Source organism: Camelus dromedarius, chromosome 24 (genome assembly GCF_036321535.1).
Source record: "Camelus dromedarius isolate mCamDro1 chromosome 24, mCamDro1.pat, whole genome shotgun sequence".
Lineage (NCBI taxonomy): Eukaryota > Metazoa > Chordata > Mammalia > Artiodactyla > Camelidae > Camelus > Camelus dromedarius.
Window position 1 is genome coordinate 30318686 of NC_087459.1, and position 16254 is coordinate 30334939.

At 42.8% G+C, this 16254-nt stretch overlaps 1 protein-coding gene across 3 annotated transcripts in view; it reads right to left on the bottom strand.

The window, feature by feature from the left end:
• Positions 1 to 16254, bottom strand: part of LOC105099373 (radial spoke head 10 homolog B) — a 39251-nt gene that overhangs the window by 2169 nt on the left and 20828 nt on the right. For 2 of the 3 annotated variants that reach the window (XM_010992203.3, XM_064478700.1), the window contains exons 13-18: positions 15806 to 15885; positions 15407 to 15555; positions 10745 to 10852; positions 8864 to 9007; positions 7399 to 7524; positions 6007 to 6100 (exon numbers count right to left, since the gene is read on the bottom strand). In XM_010992203.3, the coding sequence (XP_010990505.3) occupies positions 6007 to 6100; positions 7399 to 7524; positions 8864 to 9007; positions 10745 to 10852; positions 15407 to 15555; positions 15806 to 15885 (701 nt within the window). Of the gene's footprint in view, positions 1 to 2566; positions 2623 to 6006; positions 6101 to 7398; positions 7525 to 8863; positions 9008 to 10744; positions 10853 to 15406; positions 15556 to 15805; positions 15886 to 16254 lie in introns of those variants that run through there. The other variant, XM_064478701.1, reaches the window with a different exon arrangement.

Consider the following 16254-nt stretch of genomic DNA (forward strand, 5'->3'; position numbering starts at 1 on the left):
CTTCATCTGCACTCCCCACACGAACGCCTGGGTTCTGGGGCACCGGAACCACAGCCTCGGCTTGGGACAGTGGTGTGCACAGGGGCATTTAGTGGGAAGTGACGAAGACCAGCTTGCCGGGACTTGGCCTGTCCCAGACGTCTGGGTATTTGCTACTTCAGATGCAAAGCAACATGAGACTTCAAGGAACATGAAAAATCTAGGAAAGATGACACCACCAAAGGATGATAATAATCTTCCAAAGACACGGAGATCTGCGATTGACTTGATAAAGGAGTTCATCAGTGGAATCAGGAAAATACACAAAGTGAAAAGTTTAACAAGGGGATAGAAATCATAACTAAAAAAGAGATTCTGGTGCTAATACAATGAAGAATGCAGCAGAGGGCATCCACAGCAGAATGGATGAGACAGAAGAGAGAATCTGTGAATTAAGAAATAGGAACTTTGCCCCTAAAGACGCCACACAAAAATTACTAGAACTGATAAACGAATTCAGCAAGGTAGCAGGATACAGGAGTAACACACAGAAATCTGTGTCATTTCTTTACACCAACAATGGAATGTCAGAAAGGGAAAGTAAAAAAACAATCCCTTTTAAAATCACATCAAAAAAATAAAATACTTAGGGCCAAGGAGGTAAAAGACCTATATACTGAGAATTGTAAAACACTGATAAAGAAAACTGAAGATGATTTAAAGAAATGGACAGATACCCCATGCTCTTGGACTGGAAGAAGTAATATTAGTGAAATAGCCATACTATCCAAAGCAATCTACAAATTTAATGCAATCCCTATCAAATTACCCAGGACATTTTTCACAGAACTAGAACAAATAATCTTAAAATTATATGAAACTGTAAAAGACCCAGAATTGCCAAAGCAACCCTAAGGAAAAAGAACAAAGCAAGAGACATAACCCTTCCACACTTGAGACAATACCACAAAACTGCACGAATCAAAACAGCTGGTATCAGTACAAAAACAGACATATGGATCATGGAACAGAATAGAGAGCCCATAAATAAACCTACACACCTATGGTCAGTCTTCGACAAAGGAATATACAATGGAGAAAAGAGTCTCCTCAGCAAGTGGTGTCAGGAAAGCTGGACAACCACATGTAAATCAGTGAAGTTAGAACACTCCCTCACACCATGCACAAAAATAAACTCAAAATGGCTTAAACTTAAATATAAGACATGACATCATAAAGCTCCTAGAAGAGAACACAGGCATAACACTCCGACGTAAATCGTAGCAACGTTTTCTTAGGTCAGTCTCTCAAGGCAATAGAAATAAAAGCAAAAATAAACAAATGGGACCTAACCAAACTTATAAGCTCTTGCACAGCAAAGGAAACCATAAACAAAATAAAAAGACAGCCTATGGAATGAGAGAATATATTTACAAAAGATGCAACTGACAGACTTCATTTCCAAAATATACAAACAGCTCAATATCAGAAAAACAAACAACCCAATCAAAACATGGGCAGAAGACCTAAATAGACATTTCTGCAATGAAGATGTACAAATGGCCAATAGGCACATGAAAAGATGCTCAGCAATGCTAATTATTAAAGAAATGCAAATCAAAACTACAATGAGGTGTCACCTCACACTGGTCAGAACAGCCATCATTAAAAAGTCTACAAATAATAAATGCTGGAGAGGGTGTGGAGAAAAGGGAACCCTCCTACATTGTTGATGGGAATGTGATTTGGTACAGCCACGATGGAAAACAGCAAGGAGGTTCCTTTAAAAACTAAAAATACAGCTGCCATATGATCCAGCAATCCCACTCCTGGGCATATATCCAGAGGGAACTCTAATTTGAAAAGATACATGCACCCCAGTATTCATAGCAGTACTATTTACAATAGCGAAGACATGGAAGCAACCTAAATGTCAATCCAAAGATGAATGGATAAAGATGTGGTATATTTATACAATGGAATACTACTCAGCCATGAAAACGAATGAAATTTTTTAAAAAATGAAATAATACCATTTGCAGCAACATGGATGGACCTAGAGCTTATCATACTAAGTGAAGTAAGTCAAAGACAAATATATCACTTACATGTGGGTTCTAAAATATGATATAAATGAACTTATTTATAAAACAGGAACAGACTCACAGACATAGAAAACAGACTTGGTTATCAAAGGGGGAAAGAGGTGGGGGAAGGATAAATTAAGAGTTTGGGATTAGCAGATACAAACTAATATATAAAAGAAACAACAAGGTCCTACTGTATAGCATAGGGAACTATATTCAATATCCTGTAATAAACCATACCCGAAAAGAATACGAAAAATGTGTGTGTGTATACATATATATATATATATATGATTCACTCTGCTGTACACCAGAGACTAACACAACATTGTAAATCAACTATACTTAAATTTTAAAAAAAAAATAGGAACTTTGATCTCTTCTGACTGGATCATTTCAAAGAAAAAAGAATGAAAAAGAGTTTTCTGAAATAAGCTTTGCATTGTTTAGGCTCTGGGAATATAACTGTGACTATAACTCACTGATCTCAGGACACTTACATGCTGGGAGTTGGGAGAGGTGTGGGGAGGTACAAATAAATTTCAGGTAGTGATACCTGCAAAAAAGAAAGACTAAGTCTTATTAAAGCAATAATGGCTGAAAACTTCCAAACTGGGGGAGGGAAATGGACATCCAGACCCATGAGGCCCAAAGGACCCCAAATAGGTTGAGACCAAACAGAGCTGCACCAAGACACATAATAACTAAATTATCAAAAGTCTAAGACAAAGAATTTCAAAAGCAGCAAGAGAAAAGAGAAGTTACATATACTGGAACCCCTGTAAGAAAGTCAGCAGATTTCTTAACAGGAACTTTTCAGGCCAAGAGGAAAAGGGATAATATATTCAAAATATTGAAAGAAAAAACTGTCAACCAAGAACTCTACACCCAGCAAAGCTGTCCTTCAGAAATGAAGAAGAGATAAAGACTCTCCTGAACAAAAAAAGCGTGAGGGAGTTTATCACCACTAGTCCCACCTTCCAAGAAGTGCTCAAGGGAGTTCTTTGAATGGAAGTAAAAGGACGCTAATTAACATCATAAAAACACAGACAGTATAAAACTCACTGGTAACAATAAATGCATAGTTAAAGTTAGTTTCTGTAATATGGTAATGGTGGTATGTAATTCATTTCACTCTAGTTCAGAAATTTTAAAATGTAGTAAAGGTCCATAATTACAATCCATTATGAGTTACACATATTAAAAAACTGTAAATGGTAATACCAATAACCTAAAATGGGGGGGGTACATAAAAGTATAAAGTCTAGGAATTCTATTGAAGGTGTTATCAGTTTAAAACACGGTGTTATAATTTTAAGGTGTGTAAGACTTAGGGTAACCACAAGGGAGAAGTCTGAAGTAATAACACAAAAGAATGTGATAAAGAAGTCAAAGCAGACCAGTAGCAAAGACAGCGAAGCACAAAAGCAGGATAAGAAACAAGGAGCAGTGGTTCTACAGAACAGAAAGCATTTAATAAAATGGAACTCGTATGTCCTTTTCTAGTAGTGATTACTTTAAAATAAATTGATTCAGTTCTCTAACCAAATGACACAGAATGGCTGAATGGATTAAAAAACAAGATTAACAATATGCTGCCTACAGGAACTCACTTCAGCCTGAAAGACCCAAAGACTGAGAGTGAAGGGATGGAAAAGGATATTTCAAGCATATGGTAACCAGAGAAAAGAAGGGGTAGCTATGCTTATGTCAGACAAAATAGACTTCACACCCAAAATGGTACAAAGAGACTGGGAAGGTCATTATGTAATGATAAAGGGGTCAGTCCCTCAAGAAGATAACAACAATTGTGAATATTTATGCATCCAACATCAGAGCACCTGAATATATAAAAGCAAAAACTAACAGAGCATAGAGGAGAAATAAACAGCAATTCAATAATAGTTGGTGTGTTAAAAGATCTCACTTTCAACAATGGATAAGATCAGTCAGAATCAATAAGGAAAGAGTGGACTGGATCTACATTATGGATCAAATGGCCCTAACACATTTACAAAACATTCTGCCTGACAGCAGCAGAATACACATTCTTCTCAAGTGCACATGGAACATTCTCTAGAACAGATCTTTCACTCACAAAACAAGTCTGAGCAAATTCAAGAAGCGTGAAAGTGTGTCAGGTATCTTCTCTGACCACATGGTATGGACCTGGAAATGAGCAGCAGGAGGTAAACTGGAAACGTCATGAATGCACAGAAGTGAAAGAGCACTCTCCTGAACAGCCAGCGGATCGAAGAAGAAGGTAAAGGGGAACTAAAAAGTGTCTTAAGCGAAAATGAAAACAACATACCAAAGCGTAAGGGGTGCAGCAAAAGCAGTTCTAACAGGGAAGTTCGTAGTAATAAAGGCCTATATTAAGAAACAAGAAAGATCTCAAACCACCTAACTCTATGCCTTAAAAAACTAGAAAAAGAAGAATAAACTGAAGCCACAATTAGCAGAAGGAAGGAAATAATAAAGATTAGAATGGAAATAAATGGAACAGAGTACAGGAAAAAGCAGCAGCAAAGATGAACAAAACAGAGCTATTTGAAAAGATAAACAAAACTGACAAACCTGTAGGTGGACTAGCCAAGGAAGAGAGGGCCCAGATCAACAAAATTATGAATGAAAATGGAGACATTACAGCTGATGCCACAGAAATACAAAGGATCGTAAGAGGCTACTATGAACAACTAGATGACAACAAACTGGACAACCTAGAAGAAACAAAAAAATTTCTTAGAAACATACAGCCTACCAAGACTGAATCAGGAAGAAATAGAATATCTTAACAGACCAATCGCTAGTAAGCAGATCGGATCAAACTTCTCAGCAAAGAAAAGCCCGGGAAGAGATGGCTTCACTGGTCAACTTTGCCAAACGTTTAAAGAAGAATTAATGCCAGTCTTTCTCAAACGCTTACAAAAACCTGAAAAGGAAGAAACCCTTCCAAATTCGCTTCACAAGGTCAGCATTACTCTGCTACCAAAGCCGGAAAAGGACACGACCAGGGGAAAAAAAAAAAAACTGGGCCAAGATGCCTGATGAATACAGATGCAAACATTCTCAATAAAATAACAGGAAACCACACTCAGCAGCACGTTAGAAGACTCATTCACTGTGACTGGGATGCAAGGATGGTTCAACACACACAAATCAATGTGATATAGCACATTAATAGAAAGAAAAGAAAAAATCACATGGTCATCTCAACAGAGAAAAAGCCTTTGACAAAATTCCACATCATTCATCATAAAAAATTCTTAACAAACTAGGTACAGGAAATCCTGCCATTTGCAACATGGATGGACCTTGAGGGCCTGACACTGGAGTGAAATAAGTTGAGAAAGACAAATATACTGGGTGATTTCACTTATAAGTGGAATCTAAAAATAAAAGTGATAACATAGAAAAAGAGTTCAGATTTGTGGTTAGAGGAGGTTGGGGAGGATATTGGATGCAGGTAGTCAAAACGTACAAACTTGCTGTTATATGATAAGTAACAGGGATATAATATACAAAATTATGACTGTAGCTGACACTGCTGTGTGATATATGCACAAGTTGTTGAGAGAGGAAACCCTAAGAGTTCTCATCACAGAAAAAAAATTTTTTTTTGAATCTGTGAGATGATGGATGTGAACTACACATATGGTGGTAATCATTTCACAAAACATGTGAGTCAAATCATGATGCTATACACCTCCGACTGACACAGCACTGTTTATCAGCTACATCTCAATAAATGTGGGGAAAAACACAGAGGGGAAAGACTGATGTCTTAAAAGTGAACCCTGTCCAGCCAGGGGGGCAGGACTGGAAGCAGCGGTCCCTGCCTACTTATATTTTTAAAGGATGGTTGTACATTTTTATAAACTTTGTATCATTTAGAAGCAGCAGTCTGCAGATATTAAAGTTGTAGCATTAAAATACTCACCATTTTGAGATAAAAGGAAGGTTAGCCCTTTCCCCGGAGATTTAAAATTCATCTTGGAGGCTCTCCCGTCGCTTAGAGACGTCTTGACCTTGGGCTTTTACATGTAAAAGAATCATAAAGCAAAATGTCGCTTCTGTGTTGTGGGCTAAAGCTAGTTTTATACATTATACATAATTAGAAAACTATTAATGAGACCGTTAGTTACTAATGAGGCTGACTGGACTGTTTTTAACCTGCATATTTGCCCTATTAAGGAAGTGAGTAACAGCTGTTGTGTCTACTGAAAGGCTCCCCCACCACTGCCCCCCGCCCAGAAGCCAAAGATTAGAACACCTCCCCTGGGCCTGCTGGGAAAGTGTTCATTACTCTGTTAATGTCTTTAACTGCCAGATACATGCTGTTTACTCCCACGTTTCTGATCTCACCCTTGAACTCCAGGCTGTCTCCAGCTGTCACTTGCTGTCACCACTTGGATGTCTAATCAGGCACCTTCAGTCTAATAGGTCCAAAACCAACCCCTTAATTTTGCCCCCAAAACTCATCTCCGCAGACCCCTGTCTTCCCCTTGCAATAAACAGCAGCTCTGTCCTTCCGAAAATGCTCAGGCCGAAAATCTTAGAGTCATCTTTGCCTTCTCCCTTCCCTCTCAAACCCCACAGCCTTCAAAATACCTCCAGATCATTCCCAGAGCTTCCTACGAATGTGTCAACAGCAAAGCCCTTGTGAGCCCACATCCAGCCCTCTGCCGGGGGCCCCAGCTCACTCAGCATGAGAGCCAGGCCCTTGCGACGGCCGGGTGCCCTCCCGGCTACTCCGTTCATCGTCCTGGGCCACCAGGCCACCATGCTCCCTGCCAGCAACCCAGACGTGCTCACGCCTCCGGGGCCTGTGCACGGGCTGAGACCCCGGTCTCATCCTCGCATCCCACAGCTGTCACTCTGCCAGAGGCCCTCCCCTCGCCGCCCCACCCTGTCCCTCCGTCTCCATCGTTGATCCCTCCGACGTGTAAACAAACAGCGCTGCAGAAACAGCCGTCCGTTTTGGAGCCAAAATGCCTGCGAACAAACCCCGCTCCCCCACTTACCAGGTCTGTGACGGTGGGCAACTTACTCGACCTCTCTGTGCCTTGGTTCCCACCTGGAGCCGTAGTGGCACCTACAGGTCATCTGGGCATGAAACGAGCTGACCCCTAGGCAGTGCACGGCCCCTGCCAAACACCCCCTGGGTGCCCACTCTTCTGTCCGTCCCATGTCACCACCTCCCTCTTCCCCACGGGTTTCTGGTCCCGCTGGGTCCCTGGCACACAGACGTGTCCTCGTCACACAGGGGGTGCCCAACAGTGGCTGACACTACAGCGTGGAGCTCGTTTTCCACGGAGCCGTAAATACCAACCTCTGATTTACTCATTTTGCCGATATCGAGCAAGAGGCCTAACTTGCTTGAAGCCGACTCGTTGCTGCCACACTGCACCTCAGACTCCGGGCTGGTCACTGCGCTTGCGCTCCTGTCCTGGGTGCTCTGGTCAAGCACAAACACACAAGAGGGTCTCTGGTTTCCACGGAGACACACACACACACACACACACACAATGATTTTAAGGCAGTATAACTTGATACACTGTAAACGACACAAAGCACATCACGAGGATGTGTTCTGGCATGTCTACGCCTGGGAAAGGGTCACCTGAGACAGAACGCACCCGTCACCCTGAGCTTCCGTGCCCCTTGGTGCCCCACCCTCTTCCCCCGTCCTCAGGCATCCAGTGCTTCCTGTCACCACAGCTCACTCTGCACTTGCCAGAATTTTAGACCACTGAAGGCACAGCAGTGTGCATCCTTCTCTGTCTGGCTTCCTTCCCCCAGCCTCATTGTTTTAATTCATCCATGTTGTTGTGTGTATCACGAGTTATTTCACCGCTGGCTCATCCTCCACTGCACAGTTGTCATCAGACTTATTTATCCTGGTGGGTGTCGGAGGCCAGATTGAAAACCAGAAGCGAACTTGACTGGGTGGCTTCTAAGTGTCCCCTGACCGGAGTGTCTGTGCGTGCTTCCTGGGGCCTGTGCTGCTGCCACGAAACCATGGATGAGTTTAGGGTGGGTGACCATCCGTACGTGGGAAGCAGTGCTGAAGCTGAACCTGAAGCTCTCTCCAAGGCACATCCCAGGACTCGTGGTCAGAGCAGCTCCTTAGCAAACAGCAAGGATGTCCCTTGAGCAAGCAGCTCCAGGAAGCTGCCCAGCCGAGGATTTCCACTGGCCCCCAACGCTCTCCCTTGTGGCTCCAAAAGAATGGCTCAGAAATCGGAAATCCTTCTAGCCCACGAACCTGAAACCCCGCTCGATCTGATCCAGCGGCCAGATCTTTCGGTAAGTGGCCCAGGGCGTCCCCGCTCCTCCGGAGGCCTCGCTGTGAAGCCCCAGGTCCGGACCTGCTCAGCACCCTGCACACACTCGGGAGCTGTTCTTGGCATCTGTGCCCTGGGACAGGCATTCCACTCTTGCAAACACGAGATCACATGATGAAACATCTCGTCACAAAACACCTCAGATGCTGTGTGCCTTGTGGTCCAGCCAGTGGACACCCCCCCCCCACCAGCGTTTGGGAAGGCACAGATCTCCACCATCGTGGCCAGGAGCCTGCTTCCTGGGTCATGACCCAGAAACACATTCCCTAACTTAGAAAAGAAGGACAATACACTCTTTTCAGAATGTGAAAAAAAAGTCTTAAATTTTTTCTTAAGTCTTGAGTTATTTCCTGAAGGGTTACAAAAGCCCCAGGGAGTTTTGATGACAGCTGAACCACTCCAGAATAAAACCACCCCTTACTCTGTAAATTCTAAGACGTTATCTGTTACCTGATTTGTCATCATGTAAGTGCTTCCAAATTTGTTTCCAGAGATGTCATCATTTGGAAAATTTAAACAGGATTTAGTCGTTTGGTCAGGAACAGAGATGTGTGCGAAGCATAACAGAGCTTCGAAGAATTCCAGGAAAACCAGCTGAAAGGTAAGAAAACATAAAGGGTCTCCCATTCACCCTGACCCACCTCGACGTGGACCAGCGACGAGTCTGAGCGTCCGGCTCAATTCCCCACGAAGTACCACGTCGTTCAGCGCTCAAGCATCTTGGGTGCTCAGCAGTTTGCAATAGAACTAGAGCATTTAAAAGACCTACTGGGACGTTAAGTGCTCTTGTGAGGTTTGTAAGGCATTTTTCTTTTTGACAGAAACATTTTATTTATATTAGCTAAGTGAGGACCATCACTTTCAAAAGTTTTCCTTTTATGCTGAAAAACTAGAGGAAGTGGCATCTGTAAACCCAGGTGACAAGTGCAAGTGTTCCCCTCGGCCACCACGGCCCCACCGTCCGTGAGCGCCGACACGCAGGCCCACCTCTGCATGGGACGGCCTGCTCGGACTCGGACCGTCCCCCTGAGGTCGCTGTCAGGCCTGAACCCAGGGCCCTTTGGAGTCTGAGCTGGAACAGGCCTCCTACTTTGACCAGAGGCTCCAGGCCGGCCTCTGCCTGCTCCCGGGGGTCTGTCCGGCATCCCTGCAGCCCAATGTCCTTGGCCCAGCAGTTTGCAGAGAACCGCCGGATGCTGGGTCAGGCTGGTAAAATGAGACATGTGCTTAGGACGAGAGGAGGTGGCTGGGATGTAGCTGTTACATTAACACACAGGCCAGTGAGTCCCTGTGCTACCCAGGGACCAGCTGTCGCTGCCTTGCGGTGACACTAACCATCCGTTAGCAGTGTGCCCCACAGCAAGGGTTTCATTTGTTTTCTTATTAGCTGTTCTGCTTGTGTTCTTCCTGCATCTTTCTCTCCCGGGAGGGAGCGAACCTTCAAGAGACGCCAGACCACCTGGCCCCGGAGAGGTTCGTAAACGTCAGGTGAGTAGAGAGTTCCCTCAGATGTGCAGCTCTGGGCTGTTCTTTGTGTCCCAGCTTAGGATCTTGCCTGACAGCTTGAGAAGGTCAGCCTAAAGCTTTTGTTCAAGCTGAAGTCTGGATAAGAGGTCAACGAGGGAACTTCAACGACCAGGGTGGTGAAGGGGAACAGGGCGGGTGTGCCTGGGACAGCACGGAGGCAGGTGCGACGCTGGTCCAGGGTTGATGCTGGAGAGGCTAAGCCCTCTGGAGATGCTGGGATCACGGGAACGTATTTTGTACGTACATCAGGAGGACATGAATTGTGGGGGCACATGTGGAAAGAGAAGACTGTTAGGGGTTGAACTGCATCTCCCCAAAAAAGCTGGAGTCCTAACCCCCAGTGTCCTCAGACTTACAGATAATCAAGTTATTAGAGTCGGCCCTAGTCAACATGACTGCTATTCTTTAAGAGGGAAATATGGATCCAGAGATAGAAGCACAGAGAGAAGACGCGAGAAGGCAACAGCCAAGGAGACAGGCCTGGAGCAGACCCTCTGCCAGCCTTCAGAAGGAGCCAACTCCGCCAACACCTTGATTTCTACCAGCCTTCCGAACTATGGGCAAGAAATAAGTTATTTAAGCCAGAAAATGGGGGTTGGGGGTTAACAAGTTCAATGTTCCGAGGTAGGTGTGTGGTGGGTGTGTTCAGGGAATAGCAGAGGCAGGTGTGACTCGGGTCAGACGTGGACCCAGAGGTGGGCGTGCTGGCACCACAGGTGCCAGTCCAGTCTTGGTCCCTGGTGTCCAAGGCAAAACCAACAGCCTGCATTGGATCTGTGCCATCTGTGCCACCTCTGTACAAACCTCAAGTTCAAAGTTGCTGTCAATTCCGTCATGCACGAAAGGATTATCCTCTGCTATGACCTCCACAAATTTGGTTGCTGTTAATTCTTTATTGATCATTTTAAAGTTCTGTAAAAGAAACAACCAGTCAAACCATAACAGCCGATAATTACAAACAGCTGTATATTTAGAACGTCAGTTTCTCTCCATACGACACCTTAAGGAGACGTTCTAGAAATGAATATCTTAAAAACTGAGCAGCATTCAGGATTAACATGGGTACTTACCTCTCTACTCCTCCCCTCATCCCTCTAAGACAACAGTCAGGATTCTTCATGGGCACAAATGTAGGACAGAAAGAATGGGAGAGCACATGACCCCGATGTGAGATAACTCAGTTCTCCAGGTGGGAGGGCACAGGGGCTGGCGGGCTTAGCGGAGCAGGGAACAGGGAGCCCCGGGGGGCAGGAGGCAAGTCACGTCCGGGAGGAACTCAGGAAGGAGGCACCTCTGAAAGCCACGCTCCGGGAAGACTCACAGGAAGTCTCGGTGAAGACCCTTTCCACATGGAAACTGAAAGCAGTGGGTTTACTGTCGACAGCGTTTGGCCCCCTGAAGTCACAGCGTGGCTGACCACGAGGATCAGGTTAAAGTGCACCTTGGCAGGGCCCTCCCTCCCCTCCGCCCTCAGAACTGCACAAACTGGGTTCGCATCCCCCAGGCAGGGCGTAGGAGAAATCCTCTCTTGGAAAATTGAACATTTGAGAGTAAAGATCTGACGAAAACCGACAGCTGGCTGAGGAGGAGAGAGCGGAGCTCGGTCGCTCCACAGCGAAACCCAACCTTTGACAAGTGCCACTCCATCCACAGGAGCTTCCCGTCGGCCACGGTCCTGTCTGTAGGTGGACAGACAAGGCTCACCACACGTTGTAGGGAAAGCCTTAATATAACAGCCAGAGAACAGAACCAGCAGGGGTTGGGGGGGAGACCAGGACTTGGAGGGAACAGGAGCAATGTGAAGAGCAGAGAAGAAAGTTCCATTTAGCGCCCCCTCCCCCAAATCTTTCACTTCTTCAGTGGCTTCCAGTAAATCTCAGAGTCTCACAACATACTCAAATGTTCAGGTTTCAGCAGAAAATCACTGACTCATGATGCCAAGAACCAGGAAGATCTCAAACTGAGATGCTGCATGAACAAAGATGCCAACACCAAGATGACAGAGATCATAGAATGAACAAAGATTTTAATTAAAATGCCATTATAAACATGCTTGTAACAAACAGGGAAAAAGGAGACTCAACAAATGAATAGAAGAAATATGGAGCCAAATGGAAATTTTAGAGCTGAAAACTGTAATAATTAAACTAAAAACTCAATAGATGGGCCCAACAGCATAAAGAAAGGGACAGGAAAAAGAATCAGTGAACTTGAAAATGGAATAATAGGGGGGAGGGTATACCTCAGTGGTACAGCATGTGCTTAGCATGAATGAGGTCCTGAGTTCAATCCCCAGTACCTCCTCTAAAAATAAAAAACAAACCTAATTACCTCCCCCCACCACTGAAATAAAATAATTAAATAATACAATAATAAATAATTTTTAAAAAAAGAAAATGGAATAATAGAAATTATCCAGTCTGAACAACAGAGGAAAATTACACTGAAAAAAATTAAACAGAGATCCAGAGACCTGTGGGCCTATAATAAAAGATCTAACATTAATGTTATCAGAGTCACAGAGGGAAACGAGAGAGAAGGTGGGGTTGAAAAAGTACATGAATAAATAATGGCTGAAACCTTCTTAAACTTGGTAAAAACACAAACCTACAGACCTAAGAATTTGAATGCACCCCACACAGGATAAACCCAAAGAAATTCACATCAAGTTATATCATAGTCAAACTTCTGAAAACTAAAGATGAAGGGAAAAATCTTGAAAGAAGTGTTAGTGAAACAACACCTTCCTACAGTGGAAAACATTCACATGACAGCAGACTTCTCCTCAGGAACCATGGGGACCAGAAGAGAGTGGCACCACGTTGTTTAAGCCGTGAGGGAGGACTACCAACTCAGAAGCCTCTAGCCAGGAAAATACCCTTCAGGCATGAAGGGCAATTCAAGACATTCTCAGATGAAGGCAAACTAAGAATTTGTTGCTAGCAGACCTACCTTAAAAGGATGGCTGAAGGAAGTTGTCTAAATAGAAAGGAAAAGATAAAGAATCTAGGAACTTCAGGAAGGAAGGAAGAACAAGGTAAGCAAAAATATGGGCAAGTACAATATACTCTCCTTTTCCTCTTGAGTTTCACAAATTGTGTTCGGCAGTTGAAGCAAACACAACTTGTAATTATAGCACTGTTGGATGTGGTTCTAAATAAATGTAGAGGAAATACCAATTATATTATAAATGGTAGGGTGTAAAGAGATGTAAAGCAAAGTAAGGTTTCTATACTCCACTCAAATTTATCAAATGATGACACTGTCAGACTCATAAGTCTAATATATTTATAGATAAATACTCAAAAAAAACATTATTAGATCAATCAAAATGAAAATTCTAAAAAATAAGTAACCCACAGGAAGGAAAAGCAAACAGAAACAGGGAGAACAAACAAAACAAAAATTTAAATGACAAATTTACACCTAACATATAAATTACATGAAATGTACATGGTCTAAACATGCCAATTAAAAGACAGATATTGGCAGCTATTGTTGGTGGGACTGTAAAATGGTCCAGCCACTCTGAAAAATTTGGCAGTTTTTTTAAATTAAGTAACTACTCACTCTCTAATTCAACAATTGCAATCTAGGCATTTATCCCAGAGAAATCAAAATTTGTCCACAGAAAATCTTGTACAGTTCATATTATCTTTTTTTAATTTATTTTTTTGTTTTTGTTTTTTTCTTTTTTCTTTTTTTTTCTGTTCATACTATTGTTATTCATTACAGCCAGAAATTGTAAATAAACCAAATGTCCATGGATTAGATGGATAAATAAATCATTGTGGTATATCCATCACATGGAATACTATACAGCAGCAACAAAGAACAAACTATTCACACATACAACAACATGGATGAATCTCAAAATAATTATGCTGAAAGAAGCTACACAGAGAAAACAGAGAAAATAGATACAGAGGATACAGCATTATAAAGTCTAAAATATTTGAGCTAGCATCCCAGAGTGAAAAAATGGTTCTGAAGCAATGGTTAAAGAAGTAATAGTGGAATTTTTTTCAAAACTGATGAACAACATCAATCCATAGATTCAAGGTAACAGGTGCCAAGTTGAAGAGATTCTTACTGGCCAAATATGGGACTGTTTGACCAGGGGGCTTGGGGTGGGTTGGGCTGGAGGAAAGACTGCAATGGATTCAAACACATCATGTGTATAATGATATTTTCAACAGCTCATTAGTCACCTTTGAAGAATTGCTAGGATATCAACTCATTATTCTGAGAATTAATAAAGGGGAAAACTGAGCATTTATCCTTCTTTTCCTGTGTATTTCAGAGTAATTAAATAGCCAATAAAATAAACTTGTTCTTTAAGTGGGTTTCACAGCTAATAAGTGCAGGCGGCATGACAGAATTAAAAAATTACTCCTGGGGGACTCTTAAGGAAGTAATGTAGTTAGTTATGACTATCAGGGCTGCTCAAACCAACAGTGAAAGGCTGATGGGGAACGCTGTAATGGAAGGACCCTGCTGACACCATGCGCCCCACCGGTCAGTCTCAGCCTCACTGCTGCATGCATCCCTGCTGCGACACGACAGGAATTAACCAGAACCACCCTGAGCCTTGTCCGAAAAAAACAAAACAAGGCAAACCCTGAACCTCATCACACTCCTATTCTAACGACCACTTTCATGGAATTATGCGGGGGAAAAGGAACACCTGTCATCAGCCCTCGGAGGACGCAGCCAGCCAAAACCGGATGTCTGAGCAATCAATCTACAGGGACAAAGGGCCTCATCTCTTCAATAATAAGGGATCACAAAGAAGGGGGAAAGTGAATAAAAAACTGTATAATATTCCATCTAAAAAGAAAATCATATACTTTAAAAACACTTTTCCTATTGATACTAACTTTTTGTATATATATGACATTTAAATTTTTTCAATCAGGTTTGCATATATATATATATATATATAGTGCTATATATATAGCACGTAAGACTTTTAAAATCACTCTATCCCTTATTAGTACTCAATTCTTTTAGTTTTCTCATTGATTTTCCCACAAGTATAAATTAAAAGTATCATGAAAGAAAAACTACAGGAGTATGAGAATATCCTATAAATTAGATGTTCTCACTGTTTTCTAAACTGACAACTATTTTAAATTACTTTTTTGATGAATAATAGTTTTTTAAGTGGCATTCATCCCCCCCATCTTCCTTTAAATGACAAGATCTGCATGAGTGAAGATGCGGGAGGCCTGCCGCCCCTGCACCTCCCCTCACCAGGAAGCGCGCTGGGCAGGGGGTCCTCCTGTCTCTCTTCCTGCCACTGTCACAGACCACTGGAAGTTCCCTCTTGTGCTGATGGCTATGAAAGTTCATCCCAGACCTCCACCTCGTTCGTTGCATATCATAGCCAGACTACTCTGCCTTTCCTAAGTTAAAATCAAAATGCCTGTGACTATCAAACGGGTATCCGCCATGAGTGGTCACCTTCAGCATCCAGAGGAAGTGTCTCATCTTCATGGTCAGCTCGTAGGGAGGAGCTGCACTGGGTCTGCAGTAAACTGTATAGATCTCCCAGCACTTATCAATGTAATTCATTGAATAGAGCGTCCGCTGCACCTCACAGAATAAGTGGCCTAAAAAGGTAATGAAAAAATACATCATTCCAGCGGGGAGTGGATAGCTCAAATGGTAAAGCACATGCTTAGCATGCATGAGGTCCTGGGTTCAATCCCCAGTACTTCTTCTAAAAAATAAGTAAGCCTGATTACCTTCCCCCCAGGAAAAAAATTTTTAAAAAAGAAAAATATATCATTTCAAAAATGATTATAGGACTGTATCTTGGAAAGAATGATGTGAAGGTAAGCCTATTGGTTTTGTATTTACCTTTGACGTGGCAGGCATTTGGATGAATGTTCTCAGTCATCAGTTTTGTAAAACACAGAAAGAGCAATGGGCTTTTGTTCCTGTGATTAAAAAGATATCAGAACCACTTCTCCCTCCAAGAGCAGGAAACTAATTCCTCCCTCCTTCAGGGTGGACTTAGTAATTGGCTTCTAACAAGCATAGTATAGAAAAGGGGAAAAGAGTAAGTTTGCCACAGAGAAACCTGGCTGACACCGCTTTGACCTAGTGATCAGGGTTAACGCCACCAGTAATGATACAGATCGATGTCACGCACCCCTGATTTGATGATATTCTTCCTCCAAACCCATAACCTCAGTGTAATGATGAGAAAAATCAGTAAACCAAAATCAAGGGACATTTACAAAATAACTGACCAATATTCTTCAAAAGTTTCGAGGTCATAAAAGACAAGGAAACTGTCGCAGGTT